Source organism: Plectropomus leopardus, chromosome 8 (genome assembly GCF_008729295.1).
Source record: "Plectropomus leopardus isolate mb chromosome 8, YSFRI_Pleo_2.0, whole genome shotgun sequence".
Lineage (NCBI taxonomy): Eukaryota > Metazoa > Chordata > Actinopteri > Perciformes > Serranidae > Plectropomus > Plectropomus leopardus.
The window spans coordinates 27,322,535-27,340,564 of record NC_056470.1 but is presented as its reverse complement, the minus strand read 5'-3'; the positions used below and the strand labels follow the sequence as shown (position 1 = coordinate 27,340,564).

The following is an 18,030-nucleotide window of genomic DNA, read 5'->3' as shown; positions in this document are numbered from 1 at the left end:
AAACAAATACTCATCTTAAATTCAGTCAGTTTAAATTTTTAAGGTAGAATGGAAACTACGTCTTTTGAGTTAAAACAAATGGGCCATGTGCTAAATTTCCTCTAGCAATTAGCCCGTATCCCTCAGTTTTGCATCAAGTCATACACTGTATACAAAAACAGACGACATAACAGCTCCCCAAAAGTGAAGTCAAAACATCCTGATCGCCCCCTGGTGGCTGGCTGCAGTATAAGTCATAAACCCTGCCCCTCCATGTCAGTTGATGGGGCATGCATGGATGTATTAAAAGACCTGAACACCGTGTTCAAGGTGGGACCCCGTTCATTCCTATGAAAGTTGATCAGTGGCGCATGAAGCCAAAAAAATGCTCTTTTTCTGAGGTAAAAAATAAGTCAGATGATCGGCACTGCTTCCAGACTCATGGGCCAGCACACTAGAGACTTCCACAGGCTGAACTGGCAATTTCTGATTTAGTGCTCCGCTAACTTGAACGGGGATGAAATGATTTAATCTTGCAGCTATTCTAGACTTTCCAAATGTTAAAAAATTCTGATAAGGAAACAAATCATTTCACGGGGGTTGACACGCGAAAAAATGTATCAACTGATTTACAGACATTTTATTTCCAAATGTAAGTCAATGGGAAAAATCTGCCAATGATGCCCAGTAGCTTCTAACCCCAGCACATTTCCCGCGGGCCTGGGCCAAACAAAAAACTCAAAGTATGGATTAATTTGGTTTAATTAGTCATGAAACGCTTTAAAAGGGGGATTTGACATCATAACCGACAGCTGTGCGTGCCAATCTGTGTGCTCGCATTTTGGTTGTCTGGGTGTATTGGGTGGGAAGTTACCATGGAGATCGCTACTGCACAAACTCTAGCTCCAAATGACATCACCAGCACAAGATCGCATGGGCGGGATTTGGTATATTTTGGCTTTGTGTCTTTGCAATGAGAGTAAGTGTAAATGCATTGTCCATGTTTATACAAAGTCTATTTGTGAAGCTGTGCTCTTTTTTTATTAGATGTCTTGTTTGATTGATTAATAGCGTGATACCTGATTTGGTAACAAGTCACGAGCCCAGATGTGTCCATGCTTTTCTATCTGCATCAGATAAATGGCACATCTCATCGTGATAATACCATTATTGCCACAGTTGCATCTGTTCACCATCAGTGACAACATTTGATTACCTATGAGGGTCCTAAAGAGTTGCACAATTTACCCCTGGTAACTCCGTTTTAAAAGGCATTCAAAACGAGGGGTAAAAGGTAAAAATAAGAAATGGGATGGGGCCTAAGATTCACCTATTTACTCTACATATCCGTTTAAACATTTTTGGTTAGGGATACTATTGTGTTTATCTCCAAGAAACTGCCTGCCTGTGATTTTAATTTGTTTGTTTGTTTCATGGCAAGACAATGACATAATGCGAGCGTCACCCTTTGAGGCGAAGGACGCGAAATGAGCAGCGAGCGACTCGTGTCCAATCCTTCTCCCTGTCTGTGGTGTCTTGCTGTAGGTTATTTTCTTCCTCACCACACTGGCCTCACCCTTACACTTGACTTTAATGGAGACTGACAGTAAATCACAATTACCCATACAAGACACTTTAAAAATAGTTTATGAAATTAGACTGCCCTAATCTGAAGGGTGAGCACATGGCCCGCGCTCAGCAGCATTCTGTGACGGCCTGTCATGTGAAAGTTGAGAGTTCAGAGGACATGCATTCACACCCTCGTCCTTGTTTGACTCCATAATACAAGAAACACTGCAATGGGAAGGGTGAGATTTCATTTTAAGGGGGAAAACATGCTGCTCATCAACATGTAGGCTTATTAAAAATGCCATGGTGACAATTATTTCCTAGGCTGTGTGCACACTTGCACAAAAATGACAGCTTGTCTTTTAAACTTACAACTAAGCAAGAGGTAACACCAGACAAGTTATGTTGAAGCAGCAAAGGTACTTTTAGCAGATCATAAATGTGATGTTATTTATAATTCACGTGTTTAACAACCAGTCTGTAAAATAAAAAGAAAAATGTTCTCAATCCAAAAGGTCTGCTTACTATCTTTTCCTGAGCCTACAACCTAATCCCAAAATCTTCATCAGTGAATGGAGCTTTCTAAAACATCAGCTTATTTTACCCACAAATAAAAAATATTTAAATTTCTTTGTGTGGAAATGGTTAACACATGCGTGCATCCCACCGTCACCGAATGGCATGCAAATAATATGGGTTTACGCTTTGAAAATATGTTCAATGTTTACGCCAGCGTCTAATTTTGCAGTTTGTTCCATCTTCATCTCCGGGCATAAAGCTGTCCCTGAGAATTTTGCAATGTTGAAATTGCAGCAATTAACGCAAATTCAGCAAATGCCTGTGACTTCTACACAACCTTGCAATTTTGTCTAATCACCAAAACTTTACCACAATTTGACTATTTAAAACGGGTAACAAAAACTTGCCCCCGTATTTTCATTGCAAAAAATGAAACAACTTTAAACATCACAACATGCATTGTAATTTTGTTAGAAAAGCTGCCATGAAATCAGGCATTTCAGGCCCCAACAATTACAAAACCAGCCCGTGAAATTCTGGAGGGACTGATGAAGGCATAACTCATCAATTTCCAGGTAAAATCGCAGCCTTTTAAAGACATGTGAGCAAGGTTGAAACAGCCGTGTGCATAAAAGAAAGGTCTCCATAGGTATTATTGGAGTGGCTTACTCCAGCGTGCGCATTGCATGTATTTTCAAAGTGATGTTATGTTTTACCCCACGGGGTGAGAGTGGCTTGGTGTGTAAGGTAACTTGAGGCTGTATCAACGCATAATTTCTTAACTATAATTGAACACATTCACACATCAGCATCTTTTTTGACTTCAACACATCAATGAGATGTAATATTGTTCCTTGTTTCCTTACCTACTCGACTTCATCAAGCTTTGTTAAACATGTGATAAAATACATTTCCTTTATCTCAAAGAAAAAAGCAAGTGAGAAATGTGTTACTCTGTTGAAACTGTTAACCTGGGACAAATGCTATAAGAGTACCTACTTTTTTTTATGTCTGACTACCTAGAGGCACTGACATCTCCATAAACCAAGACACCCTGGCAAACTGAAAACTGTCAATATGCTCTTAAGAGACTGTAGAAGAAAATGTCTCGGTACTGTCAGCTACACTACTGCCAGTATTGTAAACCTGACATTTACATGTTATGCAGTGATGGTTTCTTTTTATAGCAATTTTAGAGATGCCATTTTTACAGATTCCTGATTCACTTGAGGATAGAACATAGAGGGAAGTTCCCACATACCCTGACAATACTGCAAAGATATACAACTGTTAATAGAGCTGGTACAATATCAGATTTTCACTACACAATTATCGTGGCCAAAACAGTTCACAATAATTATATTATTGTGACATCTATAGAATTCTATATAATAGAAGCTATTATATGTTCTTATTTTTTTTTTTTTTTTTTTTTTTTTTTTTTTTTTTTTTTTTATGCTATCAGTCACATTCATCCTGTGTTTATTCTGTGTTTTGTCTATTTTGGCAAATTAATTTAACCCTAAATACAAATGTAGGGTGGTGGAGAGGGTGAGAGTCTGTAAAATTGTACTAATAGAGTAATTACACTTAATGGATTATGGAAAAGCAGCCAGATGAAGTTAGGTGAAGGAGACGAAGCGAGAACTGAAAGAAACAGTAATGATTTAAAAGGTGCTGAATTATTTAAACTGTGTTATCCTAAGTGTATTATTAAAATGACATCAATATTTTATTTTATATATTACAAATATGGTCAATACCAGTATTTTGCGAAACCCTTAACCTTTAAATAATGTGAAAATGCATAAAGAGAGAGAGAAACACAGCATTATAGTGAAAGTACTATTGCTTTTTTAAAAATGAAATCACTCAAGTAAAAGCAAAAGTTCTTGTGTAAAAATGCACTCAGGGTAAAGACAAAATGTTGATAATGATACATGACACTACAGTCAAATTCAAGAACACCTTCAGGCTACAAAATCAATTGCATAAAATGTCACAGTACACACTGGTGGAACAACATCAGCAACAACAGCCTGTATGTCCAAACCGACAACAATAACTTCCATCTCTGCAGACTGCACTTTGCAGCCTGTGCATAAAAGCCATAATCAATTACAAATACACAACCGCCTTCCAGAAATTAGGATAAAACTCAAGACAATTTCACAAAAAAGACTTCACAAGACTTCTCATAGATTCAACAGCAAAAGAAAACATCACCAGACAACACAGAGATGTGTCAACAACACAAACTTCACAGCGACTCTAGCCATACTCACACACATTACGGCGAAAACACGCCCATGCAGCCAGTAGGCCAAAGACTTTGTTAATGTACTCACCTGTCTGAAGGCGCGCTGCGAGCCTCCTGCATGCTGAAGTCCTCCACAATCTGGTCCAGGTTCAGCTTCTCTGCTCGCTCATCTTCGAAGCAAAATGTAACTAGTACGCTCCGATCCCAAAATAGTCCCAGCGTCTCTGGCCCTCTCAACAACGTTTCCAGACATGTTGAGCTGAACTCAGAAACATCTCAAACAGCAGAAAGGCCTCAAACTCCTCAGTGAAGGTAGCAGCTCCTCAGTGGAAGCGTAGCAAGTAGCAGTTAGCCACGCGGATGCACCTGGTGGTGACGTCAAATCGTGGGTGTGTTTGATTTGGGTCACTTAGAATTCTGCCCGGGAGGTGCATTATATTTCTGCTGAATTAATAAGATAAATGCAACTATTAACCCCCTTTTTTGAACTATGGGGAGGTACAATAATGCTAATTACCACAACCTACAATCAAGGTCTATCTACTATTAGTGAATAAAGGCAGGGGAATACAGTGCTGGTTGTCACATTTTTTACTTTAATTCCCATTCAATGTGCAATGGACGCCTGAAATGTTAGATATTAATAAAATAACCTTACTCTTTATCAGCTTATGCTGTTCAAAATAAAATGGACTGCTGAATATGTTTTGTGTACTCCATTGCGGGGTCAATTGTTGTTATATTAATGAAAGCATTTTTTTAAGAATTAATTTAATAAGTTAAATTTCATTGAAACTGATTGATTTTTCAGTGAAATGCAACAACTTGTTGACAAAACATGTGACAACCAACCCCAAAAGAAAATGTGAAACAAGAATCCCCAAATGCTGTCTAAGCTAATAACCACACGCTGAAGTCTACCTAAGGGGAAAAAAAACGCAATTATAGCTCTCCCTTCTTATTTTTTAAGGATTACAATTGTTTCGTAATAAATCCTCTCCCCTCAATGCCAAGTATCTTACTCCTGAAATTACCCTGTAGGTGACCTCTGAACCCAAATCTGAAAATTTCAGTACCAATATTTTTTTAACAGCACCAGGAGCAAGATTTAATTAATGTGACAATCAACCCCATTCTCCCCTACTCTACTACTAAACTCAAAAAAGTACAAGTACAAAAAAATGTTACATCGGTAAGAGTAAATGTTACCCCTGATGAATGCAATAAAAAAAACTCCTTGAGATGACGTGAAGCCCTAGAACAGCGAGGGGTTCATCCATCTGGAAAAAATACATTATAACATAATAATTTTCTTTGATGACTCCTTGTCCTAATCTTTAAAAAAATAATTTGACATTTTAGGAAACACGCACTTTCTTGCTGAGAGTAAGACGAGGAGATTTATACCACTTCGATGACTGTGTGACATCTGACTCTCGACAAGAAAGCAAATGTATATATTTTTAAAAATGTCATATCTGTCCTGCCTTGTCTAGATTTAAATATTTATTCAAATGATTTTAACAAATTCTTTTTTAAGTTTAACTGACTCAGTGTTGATGTTTAAACGTTGGACAGAGTGACTTTAGTTTGGCTGCTCTGATCTTTACAAGCCATTCAGTTTAATCTTCTACCATTAGATTTTTATTAAACGAAAGCATAATGTCTTCTTTTCTCAACATATCACCAGTTTGAAGAAAAAAACTGAAATGATTCACACAGAAGTCAGTTGAATGAAACCTTATTATCACCTGTACAAGGAGGTTAATTGCAGTGTGAGATCCATTACACCTTTTTTTCAGAAATTAAAGAAAAACTTTTAAACAATCAACTTGCACATTCAGCAAGATATAGAATGATTCTTTGTGTAGTTTTGTTTCTCTCCTCCTTGTTGGCGTGCAAAACACTGTCTGTTTCATTAATGTAACATGCAGCCATGAGGCATGAATACATATGAATCCATCACACGCAGCTGATAACATTAATATCATCCAATTAATGTTTGTTTGGTAAAGTGTAACTGTTCAGCTCTCTGTTTTAATTAAGCAAAAAAAATCTCCATTCCAGATAATATGTATGCATAATGACAAAGCAAATAGATGAAACCTCTCAGCCATGACCAAACTACTTTCAGTCTATTGCTCTGAGTCGCCTATATAGCTGCCTGCAGTAAAAGGCTAATTTAGTTCACACACACACACACTCGCAGTATATACACAAAGAGAGAGAGACAAGGAGAATTGTGTTTACATTTTTTATTACAAGTGTCAACACTGTATGAGGAAAAAGTTGTTAAAGGGGAATAGAACAGCGTTTCCATTATGTTTTTCATGTGCCCCAGGACAGTTTATTTTCTATTAGCGAACATGAACTACTGTCCCCAACAGACGGCCACAAGAGAGGGAGGGCCCTCTGCCACATATCACCTGCAAACTGAGATCAAATAAGCTGCCAGAAAACTGACTCCGGTTTGAAGTATGAGACTCAAATCTAAAGAAATGTCCACACTTTTGTAAATAACGTCTCTAAATTGAGGTTATTTCTGTCTCATTTTGTGGATGAAATGGAGAAAAGTGTATTTAATCTTCTGTTCATCTGTTGTCACCTCCTGTGTAAGGCAGTTTTTCTCAACATGCTCGAGCTAAGAGCGAGGATCCCATAACTCCTACCTTAATTACCTTATTTTGGCTGCTTTCATTTTGAATTTAGGATGTGATTTTTGTTTTTAAAGCCACGCATGATGACAGGTGCTCAGAGGGTTTCCACTCAATTTCTTCAGACTAACGGAGATAAAGCTCTTTTGACTGGCTTTAAGGTTATTTTAAAGATAAAAAGGTAATCAAGAAGCGTGGAAAGAGTTCCTAAACCTTTGTAGGAACCTGTGTGTGTGAATCTAAGACACATCTGCAAGTCACCTAATGAATGTCACACCAGCTCCTTTGAAAATGAATCAGAAAAAAAGAAAGTTGTGAGTGCTGCTGGTATTTTAGGAATATAGGCACAAATATGAGGACGCATGCTGTCGACGTTGACATAAACCCCACTGGGGTGTGAACGTTTTTTAGCTTATTTCAAACTTTTATTATAAAAAGTTAGTTCTTGTTGAGAATTTGAAAAACAAAATCTCTTCTTTGAGCAAATGCCCATAAAGGTTACAAACAATATACAAACATGACACTACAATATACACTGTGCACAGTACACAGGAATAAAAAAATTATGTCTCAATACACTCATGAAAAAATAAACACAGAAGAGAGTGTGAGGATGGTAATAATATGGAATTCACATCAACTTATTCAGTTCAATTCCCAGTGGATTCATCGTTTCTGCAGCTTCTGTAGAGTCGCTGAGAAAATGTAGCTCCACGAGTTCCTGATCTTTCCCAAGCTTTCTCGTCCAGATCTACTCCGATTTTAAGAACACTCAGGGAATCTTGGGACCTTTAACTTCAATGAGCGTTGCATTTCTGTACAATACGAACACATAAATACAAGATGGGGAATGGTTCAATGAGCAGGAATGGGAGATAAGACTAGCGTTGGACTTCTAGAGCAGCCCATCCAGCTCCTGAGTTTAACTTGCAGGAATATATAAAATCTAACTCTTGTATTTCTTGGTTTATTCCCAGAGTTGCTGTATACATTATTAACAAGATTTTATATTCAAGAGAAGTTTCAGTTCCAAAACTGAGCAACTAAAAACACAAAATATGAAAAACAAGTAATGACTATTTTCATTACCGTTAACAGCCAGTCGCCAAAAAGAAAATGTTGGCACTGTACGTTTCTGCACGCCATGAATATGTTACATTTGCATGTTTTATATGTATCATATCAGAATTCATAAATTGACGTAATATATATAAGCTGTCTTTGTCACTGGGAGGTGGAGGGGACGGTGACACCTTAGTGAAATGCCTGCCAAGCTGCAGACCACTTTTTGAAGCCGACAAAAAACCAACACCAGTTGGATTTTTTTGGCAACACTTCCCAATGTATCCACCTGTTTTTGTCACACTTGAGTGTATTTGCTGACATATCATGGCAATTCCTACAGTGACAAACCTGGTTGTTTTTTTTTTGGTGATTATACACTTAAGAAAATATACTGATAAGATTAAATACCATTTCTGTCAATATGTCTCCCTAAATGCTACACGCTGGACCTTTAAGCCAAAACGCAATCTTTTTTTTTAACCATAACCAAGTTGATTTTGAGCCTAAATCTAACCAGACCTTCACCACATCATTGTTAAGAAATGTAAAGTGGCAACAAACCTGCTATAAAATAACATGTAACATGTAAAAATATATATCATATCTGTGGTTTGCAGAAACATACAATAGGAACATTTTTTTCTGGCTATTCATTTGCGCTTCATCTGCCTGTCACTCTTCTTGATTAATGATTTGGTCTAAATATATTTAGTTTGCATATTCTGACCAATGTTCCAAAACCTAAAGATGTTGCTTTAACACATAAGACAAAGAAAAGCAACAAATTATAACTGATTACACTTTTTGCTTAAAAAAATCTTTAAACATCATCTGACAATATAAAAACCAATTAAAAGGTGGAGATACGTGTTGACTAATCCATAAGGTCCAAATGTTCTGAAATAATACTGAATAGTTGTGGTTTATGCACAAAACCTTAAACACAGTACAATACAATACAAAAGCTGTAATTTTGTCAATATTATATTGTGCCAGAGACGTGCTGATTGAAATCTAAGGTCATTTTGATGCCATACAGTAATTTAGAGCATTGTTCGAGTGGATTGCACATTGTGTGGAGTTTCCATTGCTGCAATCCCCCCTTTGTGTAGCATTACATTATAAAGTCAGCTTTCAAATCAAATACACCCAAGGTCTTCTGTTAACAGTATGTTGGATGAACATTTTCCAACTCTGTATATGGCTGATCTCCTCAGGTTGTGTTAATAATACTATTGTCAGCAGGCAACAATACAAACACAAAGATGCTTACGAAGTTTACAAAGCCCATGACCAGAAACATTTTTTTTTATGCAATAAGCTTTCAGTGGATCTGCTAAAACACAGAAACAAAAAAACTTCATTCATCAGCAAAGGTGTATTACTCTTTCATCGACATCACTTATTCAGGGAGGAGTTTTCTAAATTAGTGGTTCCCACCTGGTCCAGGCACTGGGTCCAGATTTTTTATTTTTGTTTTTGTTTTTTTGCTTCTTTTTTTTTACTTCAAAATTTTTAGTGATTTTTAAAAACTTTTGCCGTTTATTTATTTATTTATTTATTTATTGTCTCTTGTCTTGCTTTTGTTGATTTTTCTATCTTTTAACATTTTTGGTTATTTTCAAAGAAAACATTTCTTCCAAACCTTTTGGCTCGCCAAAATAAAAATCACCAAAATAGCACCATTTATCACAGCCAGAGACTGTGAAAATACAAATTATTGTTGAATTTTCAAATTTCTGACGGTCCAGGTTGAACACATCCTGTGGAACGAACATTTAATGCATTTTCCTCGAGTCACACAGGGAGGCTCAAGGAAAAATATTTGTAGCTTTGGGAAGGGTCTTCTCGAAGAAAAAAAACCCTTTCTCACTCTACAGCAGGAAACCACACTTCAAAATGCAAGCTATGTACTGTAAACTTATTGTACTTTGAAATAAAATGAGTTTTCCATAAACTTGACATGGTCACGAGTCACTTGTGGTAGCATTCAGAATGGACCAGGACCACTTTTGGATTGTGACCCACCACATAAGAATCACTGTTCTAAATGATTCAACAAATTCAGTGTCAATATTATCATTAATATTAAAATTATATGATTTTGATGACATTCACAGCCCCACTAACATTAAAAAGTGATCAAAACTTCAGTGTTTACAAAGCAAAGCCATGCCTAAAGTGCCTCGGACTGCGTGACAGCTCAGTGAAGAATCTTGTCACCACTGAGACAACCAAAATGCATAATTGCATTAAGTAAATGTTGAGCAAACTGCTTAGAATTCAGCTGCTTTCAACTGGCACAGCATGTGGCATTCGTACAAGTCTGAAGCTTCGGATGGGATGATTTGCAGTCGCCGTATAAGTGTTATTATAAAATGTCTCTTCATTGCAAAGGTAAAATGCAAAGCATCTCACTGAACTCAAGAGATAAAAGAGAAGCAATCAGGGTGGGTCCAGAAGGAATATTATTCATAAAAAGAGGACAACCGATGAAGTGGTAATAACAGTAAATATTCAGTTCTGTTAGTGGCTACAATTTGCTTCAAGGCAGAGAACCTCCAATGTTTCCCATCATTACTATAAGCGGAGTTCCCTCCACAGGAGTACTCAGTTTAGAGAGACAAACAAAAGCATGATGTAAATACTCTCAGCAGTGAAGAAGCTCCTCTTCTCTTCTCTCTCCCTTTCTCCCCATGATTAGCATTTCAAACAGTCCTTGTTTTGCATCAGAGCTTCATGCTTGTGTGCATGCCATCACAGCCTTGCAGGTGGTGGCCTGTCCAACCAGTGGAGTCCAAAAGCAGCCTGTGTATGTGTGTGTGTGTTTGTGTGTGTGTGCAGGTGTGTTTGGAAGAGTGCCTCTTTGTGGTAAGGCGTAGTCCACGGGGATCTGACCTCTTTACAAAGCTCCAAGTAAGTCTACGGGACAGCATTGTTTACAAATGCTACATAATCATAAATTTCTCAGTATTTGTGGTTTCTGCTTTGATCGGCAGAGAGAGTCACAAGCAACCGACTGGATTCACATTCTGCCTCCTGAAAATCCACAAAATCTCTCCTTAAGTGTCTGCCAGCAGGCCCATCCAAACTTTGATTGAGTGCATCACAATGTGCCCAGCATATCAAGCACTGGAACAATGATACAGACTTTTGCAGCAGCTGCCTGTTTGGACTGGGAAAGGGGCGCTGCGTCGTTTTATCTTAAGTCAGTCGCTAATAGATTGTCCACTCCATGGGATTAACCCCAACTAAAATTGTGTTCAAGCACAGGGAAATTAAAATAATGAGTTCCTGCAGTTTAAAGCTCAGCCAGGAGATATCTAATTAAATCTATATTGTTCTTTGCTCTATCTGACGGGGCGTTCACTGTCCTCAGAGTCCAGTGTTAGTTAAGGTGACCGCAGCAGGGCAGGACAGGCTTGTACTGATTAGATGGAGTTTCTTCTACTTTGTCGCCTTGCTACCGTGCCACCTGAAAACAACAAGATAGTAAGAAATAAGGGTAGAAAATTTTCCAACTCTGGTTTTGTTAATTTCATCACAATTATTTCAATATGTTTCAAACAAGATAAACCTGAGCGATGTGATAAAAATGTAATTATATTCAGTATGTAAAGTAATTAGCCTTGCATCTACCAGAGGCAACATTAAAATGATGTACACATTAATGCATCAATTATTAAAATCCTCTAATTTATTCTGAAATGGGAAATTCTGCATGATTAGTACTTTTTCTTGTAGTGTAGTACTTTAAGTATATTATGATGCAGATAATTATGTGTTTTTACTAAGGTTAACGTCAGTATTTTTCAGCATGGACTTTATTTTTCCATGTTTTTGTGTTGTTGTGTACTTTTAGTGGACGTTAATTGACAGTGCAGAAAGGTCTCTTAACATTACATTAGAGAGAGTTTTGCAGATGCCATCTGCAACAGTCTCACTCAATATTACACATATTTAAAAAATCGTCTATCCCATTAGTTTCCAACACAAAAAACATAGGAAATTAGGGTAAAGGTTCACAGAGGCACCCCGTCAGGAGGAGCGAACCAAGCAAATGTTCAGGGCCCCCCAAGAAATTTGTGAAAACAGGTACCAAGATGGCCGCTCATATTAGCAGATATTCCAATGACAACTAGAAACCCACTGAAACCTTCCATAAAGGCACTATATAGTCCATTGCCGCTGCCTCAAAGAACCATTAAGTTACCTAGACACAAAAACATGGCTGGAAAAAAAAACATTTTGAATGACTTTTACTTAAAACTGTATTTTAACACTGTGGTATTACTACTTTTACTTAAATAGCAGCTCTGAGTACTTCTTCCACCAGTTATTCTATATTTCAGTCCTATAATCTGATGGCCCACATGACCACTGGGTATCTTTTGATCACCAGCTGCATGCTGCCAGTGTTAACATGCCCCTGTTTCACTGTAAAATGTTTCCCCCTGAACCGCTCACATAAAATGGTTGAACAAAAAGGCAACTTATGAGTGCATTTCTGAACACAGTGGGGTTTCCTCTGGCCGTCAGATTTAATTACATGGTTTTTACTGTTCGGTATTAGTTTACAGCTTATTTCATGTTTGTCCTCTTGGCCCCATCATTCACCAGATTATAGAATTAGGTTTTCTGAGCCAACTGTGCTTGCCGGGGAGCAAGAGGCTTGATACGGCCAATGGGAGCAGTGATTACGCCTGATTGTGGAATCTTTCAGCATCAAAGGAGAGCTTACTAAAATAAAGCTTTATGATGAGCATTCACAAGTCTGTCGGCCCCTGTTTTGCATACGAGTAATGCAATAAAAATGAAGGAGATTTACTGTATGGCTGCATTTAAGCATCTATAAATACCATGCCTTAAACTAAAGCCATTTTATGTTTTTCTTACAGTGCAGATGCCACTGTAACTCACACACTAATGCAGGCCTTACCTTTGTGGTCTTTACTTTGTTCCCTGAGATGCATGACCAACCCGTGAGGTCAGGGAGAACGCGGCACTCTTCCCCCTCCAGACATGGCTCCATTTTACACCACCACTTCTGACGAACAATGGAGGCTGGAGAAAAACACACCACAGCTGAAGGTCACTTTTTAGACGAAAGGACTTTTAAAAGAAGACTTGTTTGGATAAAAACATCTCAATCAGATATCACACTCTCTGGTCCTTGACAGCCGCAGTATCAGTGAACTCTGGTGAAACTGAATACCTGATAAATAATACATTCATGTCATGTCAGAATATTTCAGGTTAAGAGAGGTAGAAGGGTAATTTTACCTTCAACACAAGAGGGCAGAGCTCTTGTTGTCCCCGCCACCTGTCCTGGGAAGCAGGAGCACTTGACTGTTTGAGAGCGTTCCTCGATCTTGTTCTTGTTGCAGCAACGGTGAGCAGCAACCACTTCACAAGTCCCTGTCCTCTCCTGCGATGACCCTGAGGAAAAGAATTTAGTACATGTAAGTAGAGGCAGCTTGAGACAGATGGCACTGTTATAGTCAAAGTTAATGAATTATTTGTTTTATAAGATGTTAAATAAAAAATAAATATAGAAGCCTTTTTGCTACACTCATTCAGATGAGATCATATAAGCAAAGTCATAAAATACTTCAACTGTCATTTTGATGTTTCCAAAGCTGCAGCACCACCAAGTGGATGAAAAGCATCAGCACTCACGCCTCACTCAAACAAAAACACATTCAAGTGTCAAAACATATTTGCTACAATCGGCATCTTCAGCTTCCTAATTGAATGTTTCAGATTGCCTGAATGAAGAGAAATGAGCTGAATTAACAGCACGAACAGAAATTTCTGTCCCGCACCTGCTTCTGCGTCATTTATTCGGAAAAAAACAACTGAATGCTGCTTCAGATGATTATTACACTGCTGATGATTCATGCTGACACACTTAAACCAAATTGCCAGTTGAACGGGTGCAACAAAGCAAAGGTAAAACCATGAAGGAAAAAACATACGCGCATTTGATAATCTAGAGCAGAGGTGTCTGGCTGCATGGCGAACAATACCTGCAGGACTGAAAGGTTAATTAATGATTAGAGTTGGGCTTAAAATTGGACTACAATCAAAGAAAACCTCTTTAGAAGTTCTGTTGTCGTACTAGCGAAGTGTACATTTTCTCAAGTGCTGGACTTAATGTACCTGCACATTACTTTACGCTATACCTCTATTTAAAGCTACTTCATACTTCCGCTTCAGTTGAAATCGTACTTTTTACAGATCAGCGATATATTATGCAAAATGTTCCATTAAAAAAGAGAAAAACAAAAAGAAGTATCACTTATGACCCATTACAAGAGTGTGGTGGTGTATTTATCTGCCGATACTCTGCCCTCTGCCTATATTTTCTTATTTTCGTCTTAGTTTGCTGTGTTCAAGATGTTTCTGGGCACAGTGCATAAATGAGGTCAGAACTTAAGAAAAACACAGCAACCAGATACCAGACTATCAGCAGCATGTATCTGAGAGGAAGCAACAAAACACACAAATATAACGTGGAGAAACACCAAACATAGAAAGCAAAGATTGGCCTTCACTTTGCCTAAATATAGTGCTTACAAACAGTAGCAAACGATTCCTGCATAGGATACCTAAGATTTTATGCCACAAATAATAATTATTTAAAAAAAAACACTAGATAGTCTAGTCTGTATATTATTGATTAAGTCAGTGGTGTCCAACTTTTTAAGCTTGTGACCACTTAAGCAACTGAATATTATGTTTGGTAAGATTTTTTCCCCTTCCAACCCCTTTGATCATCTCACAGTCCCTGGAAGCAGGAGACCTGGCCCCTAAATTGAGAACCGCTGACTTAAACAGTCTAGAGGTATGAAGTAGTTTATATGCTGCTCGTGCATTGATTTATCCATTCTAACAATCTAACATAATCTATTATGTCCGTTTTTTGGCCGAACTAGTACTTTTAATTTTGATTCTGAAAGGCCATGATGATACCTGTACTTTCATAGAGGTAGAATTTGAAATCAAGGATTTTAACTGAATGTTAAAGATCCAGTGTTTTGGATTTAGGGTCATCTAAAGGGTGTATAATTTTCATAACTTTGTTTTCATTAGTTTATAATCACCTGAAAAAAGCAATCGTTGTGTTTTAATTGCCTTGAGCCATTTATATCTACATACTGAGCGAGTCTTCTGCCACAGAGTCCACCGTGTTGTTCTTAGCCCAGAATGGAAAAACCAAACACTGACTCTGCACAGAATCATTTGTGCTTCACGTCAGCCTCTGTAGTTCTCCTACATGCTTAGCATGCAGACGTTTCCATTCTGCAACCTCACCACTAGATGCCACTAAATCCTACTTACAGGACCTTTAATACTTCTTCCACCATTGATGGTATGAAACAAATGTCCCCCCCTCTGCTTCTCATGTGATACTGCAGGGGTTAAATGTTCAGTGTGTGATAAACAGCAACATTATGCTGGATGTAATTAGATTCATGTCAGCTAGCAAGAGTCAAAGTGCATGGCCAATTAAATCCATTTTATCTCATTTTAGCCTTGACATTGTTGCTTGTGGATTATCTGTCTGATCATCAGCTTCTAATAAGCATGAAAAAGGACATCTTAAATTTTCTAAGGAGAAGCAAAATGAGTTTCAGTGTCTTGTTGCTTAAACTAAACTCTCTACACGGTGACTGGGCTGGTGACCAGGAGCTATAATAAGTCCCTCAGGGGGTGTGACTGGTCTGGCTGGGTCTAACACCTACCTGTCTGTCCTCGGGAGCTTTGGTTGCCTGCAGACACAAGCTGGCTGCAGAAGCCCACGACGCAGAGAAGCAGAAGGCCCCCGTGTAATGGTCCAGCCAGTATGTTCAGCTTCATCTTGCCTACACAGACAAAGAGGTTCATGTGAACTTAATCAGTAGGAATTAGGTTAATACCTCTCCCTTAAGCATGTGACCATGAAACTAAATTAATACAGCTTCTGATGTCTCCTGATATTTGGTTCATAAGATCATTGCATCTATTTGTTCAATCTCACATGACTGACTTAGGCCAAGGCAAATCAAAGAAATGCCAATAAAAAAGCAGATCAGAGGCTTGATTTTGGATGCTGCAGATGATGAGTGGGTCCTTGCACTCATTTCTGACTCACATCATCCCTTCAGCTGTAAAAGCTAAATTCTTGCTCCAAAACAAGTTGTATTCCACATGAGTCACAGAAAAAACTGGGGCGAGGACTTTTATGTCAAATTACAGCAATAACTAATGCAAGAAAAAATGACAGAAAGTAAAACATCACTGCTGAAGACTGCTTGAGGTGTTTTCATTCATCACTTAATCCCTTATATATAAAGTTTATGGCTTAATCTAATGAATAATTTTATTATTGATTAAACATTTGGTCAATAAAAAAGTCATTTAAAGTTTGCCTAGACCAAATCTTTAAATTGCTTGTTTTGAGTCAAATTTAGAGTTAAAAAAGAATATAATAGTGTACCTGCATTTAAAAACTGGAGATGACTTGACTTAATAGTGAAACGATTTCTATTTTATTTATTTTTTTACATTTCAAGAAATTATATAACAGTATTATGATACATAAATCCAAAAGAAGAGAAAGAAAAGGGCAATAAATTACAAAAGAAATTTAAACAAAAACAACAATAAGAAAGTTTTAAACATGCTGCACATTCATATTTGGTATATTTGTGCCAAAACACTGTGTCAGTTTGCTATTATTATTACGCACACATATAGCCTACATATAAAGGCTACAGTGTTGTGCAACATCATCATTAACAAAAGTGAGTCTGACTTCTTCTTAACATTAAACCATGCCATTACATAATAAGCAATAGTTAGATAAGTAAAATTAAAGACGTATTGAATTTGTTAGACTTTTGACAGTGATTGCAATGACAATCTTGAATGTTGTCCCGCTCACCTTTGCTCAGGTTATTGATACACATGAACAGCCTCCACTGAAGCCTCCATCGGTGTCTGGGTTGACGTCATGCATACTTTACGCAATGATCGTATGAGTAAGGATGCAAAAGTTTGCAGCGGATATGATCCTCCAGTTTCACAAAGTTTTCTTGCCTCCATCCAGAGAACGAGCGAGAAAAAAACAAGTCGCGAGATCGCCCGCGTGCTGCTAAATAACGCCCCAAGCTGAGATAACAGTCAGCACTTCGTCTGAGTGAAAAACCTGCAGTTTCACACAGGAGCTCCTCTACCTGGAGTTACTATGGCTTTCAGGCAGGATGTGATGTGAGCGATATGTTGGTCTGTGAACACAGCGGAACCACTCCGACGAGCGAAGCCTGCCAGCTTTTCCCGTCAGGAAAATTAAAAACTTAATCAAGACAGAAACCATCTGTCCCCTGGACAATATGCGGCCACTTTCATTAGCGCCCTAAGAAGCTTAAAGTGAGTATCGACATCCTGTCACACAGAGGATAGAGGATATAAACTGCATCTGAGGGCCAAGTGCTGTTTTCACGAGATATTTTACGTGTTTTCTTTAAAGCTCATATCTGAAAACAGACTTTTCACGTATGCTGTCACTTTGCCAAGCAGCAGAAGTGAGATTCACGCCTGTTTATTTATTTATTTATTTATATTTGCTTCATTGGTTCCCAGAATATGAATTAATATTTGCAATTCAATAATGAGGCATAACACACCACTCAGAGTAAAATATCAAACTGTGCTATAAATATTCAATTAAGGCTCACTGGAAAAGTACAACAATAACTCATAAAAATAATAGAAATGTTTTTAATTGCTCATTGATTTATAAAAAATAAATAGGTCTACATTTTAGAAAGTGAATGAAGAATGATTAGTGATGCGTCTGTGCAGTGATGCAGTTGGTGGGTGTAGTTCGGTAGAGAGAAAATAGTTCCTACATGAAACTGCTGGCAACAGGGTCTGTGGGTTATTTTACGCAACCGGGTCATGATTTCTGGGAAGAGACATTGCTGTTACATTTTGAGA

General features: G+C 37.8%; 1 protein-coding gene across 1 annotated transcript; it reads right to left on the bottom strand.

The window, feature by feature from the left end:
• Positions 1 to 3,689: 3,689 nt before the first annotated feature.
• Positions 3,690 to 17,000, bottom strand: LOC121946474 (chemokine-like protein TAFA-4). Its single transcript, XM_042491041.1, has 7 exons — positions 16,976 to 17,000; positions 15,795 to 15,914; positions 13,330 to 13,485; positions 12,986 to 13,110; positions 11,514 to 11,521; positions 4,416 to 4,586; positions 3,690 to 3,714 (listed from the first exon to the last, which is right to left on the bottom strand). The coding sequence occupies exons 1-7, from the start codon at positions 16,998 to 17,000 to the stop codon at positions 3,690 to 3,692; spliced, it is 630 nt and encodes a 209-aa protein (XP_042346975.1).
• Positions 17,001 to 18,030: the final 1,030 nt, after the last annotated feature.

Coding starts and splice junctions, on each gene's coding strand:
- LOC121946474 (XM_042491041.1), bottom strand. CDS start 17,000: ATGTGTATCAATAACCTGAGCAAAG. Junction 15,915..16,975: donor TATCAATAACCTGAGCAAAG/GTGAGCGGGACA, acceptor TTGTCTGTGTAG/GCAAGATGAAGCTGAACATA. Junction 3,715..4,415: donor CGCAGCGCGCCTTCAGACAG/GTGAGTACATTA, acceptor TGTTTCTTTCAG/TTCTCGCTTCGTCTCCTTCA.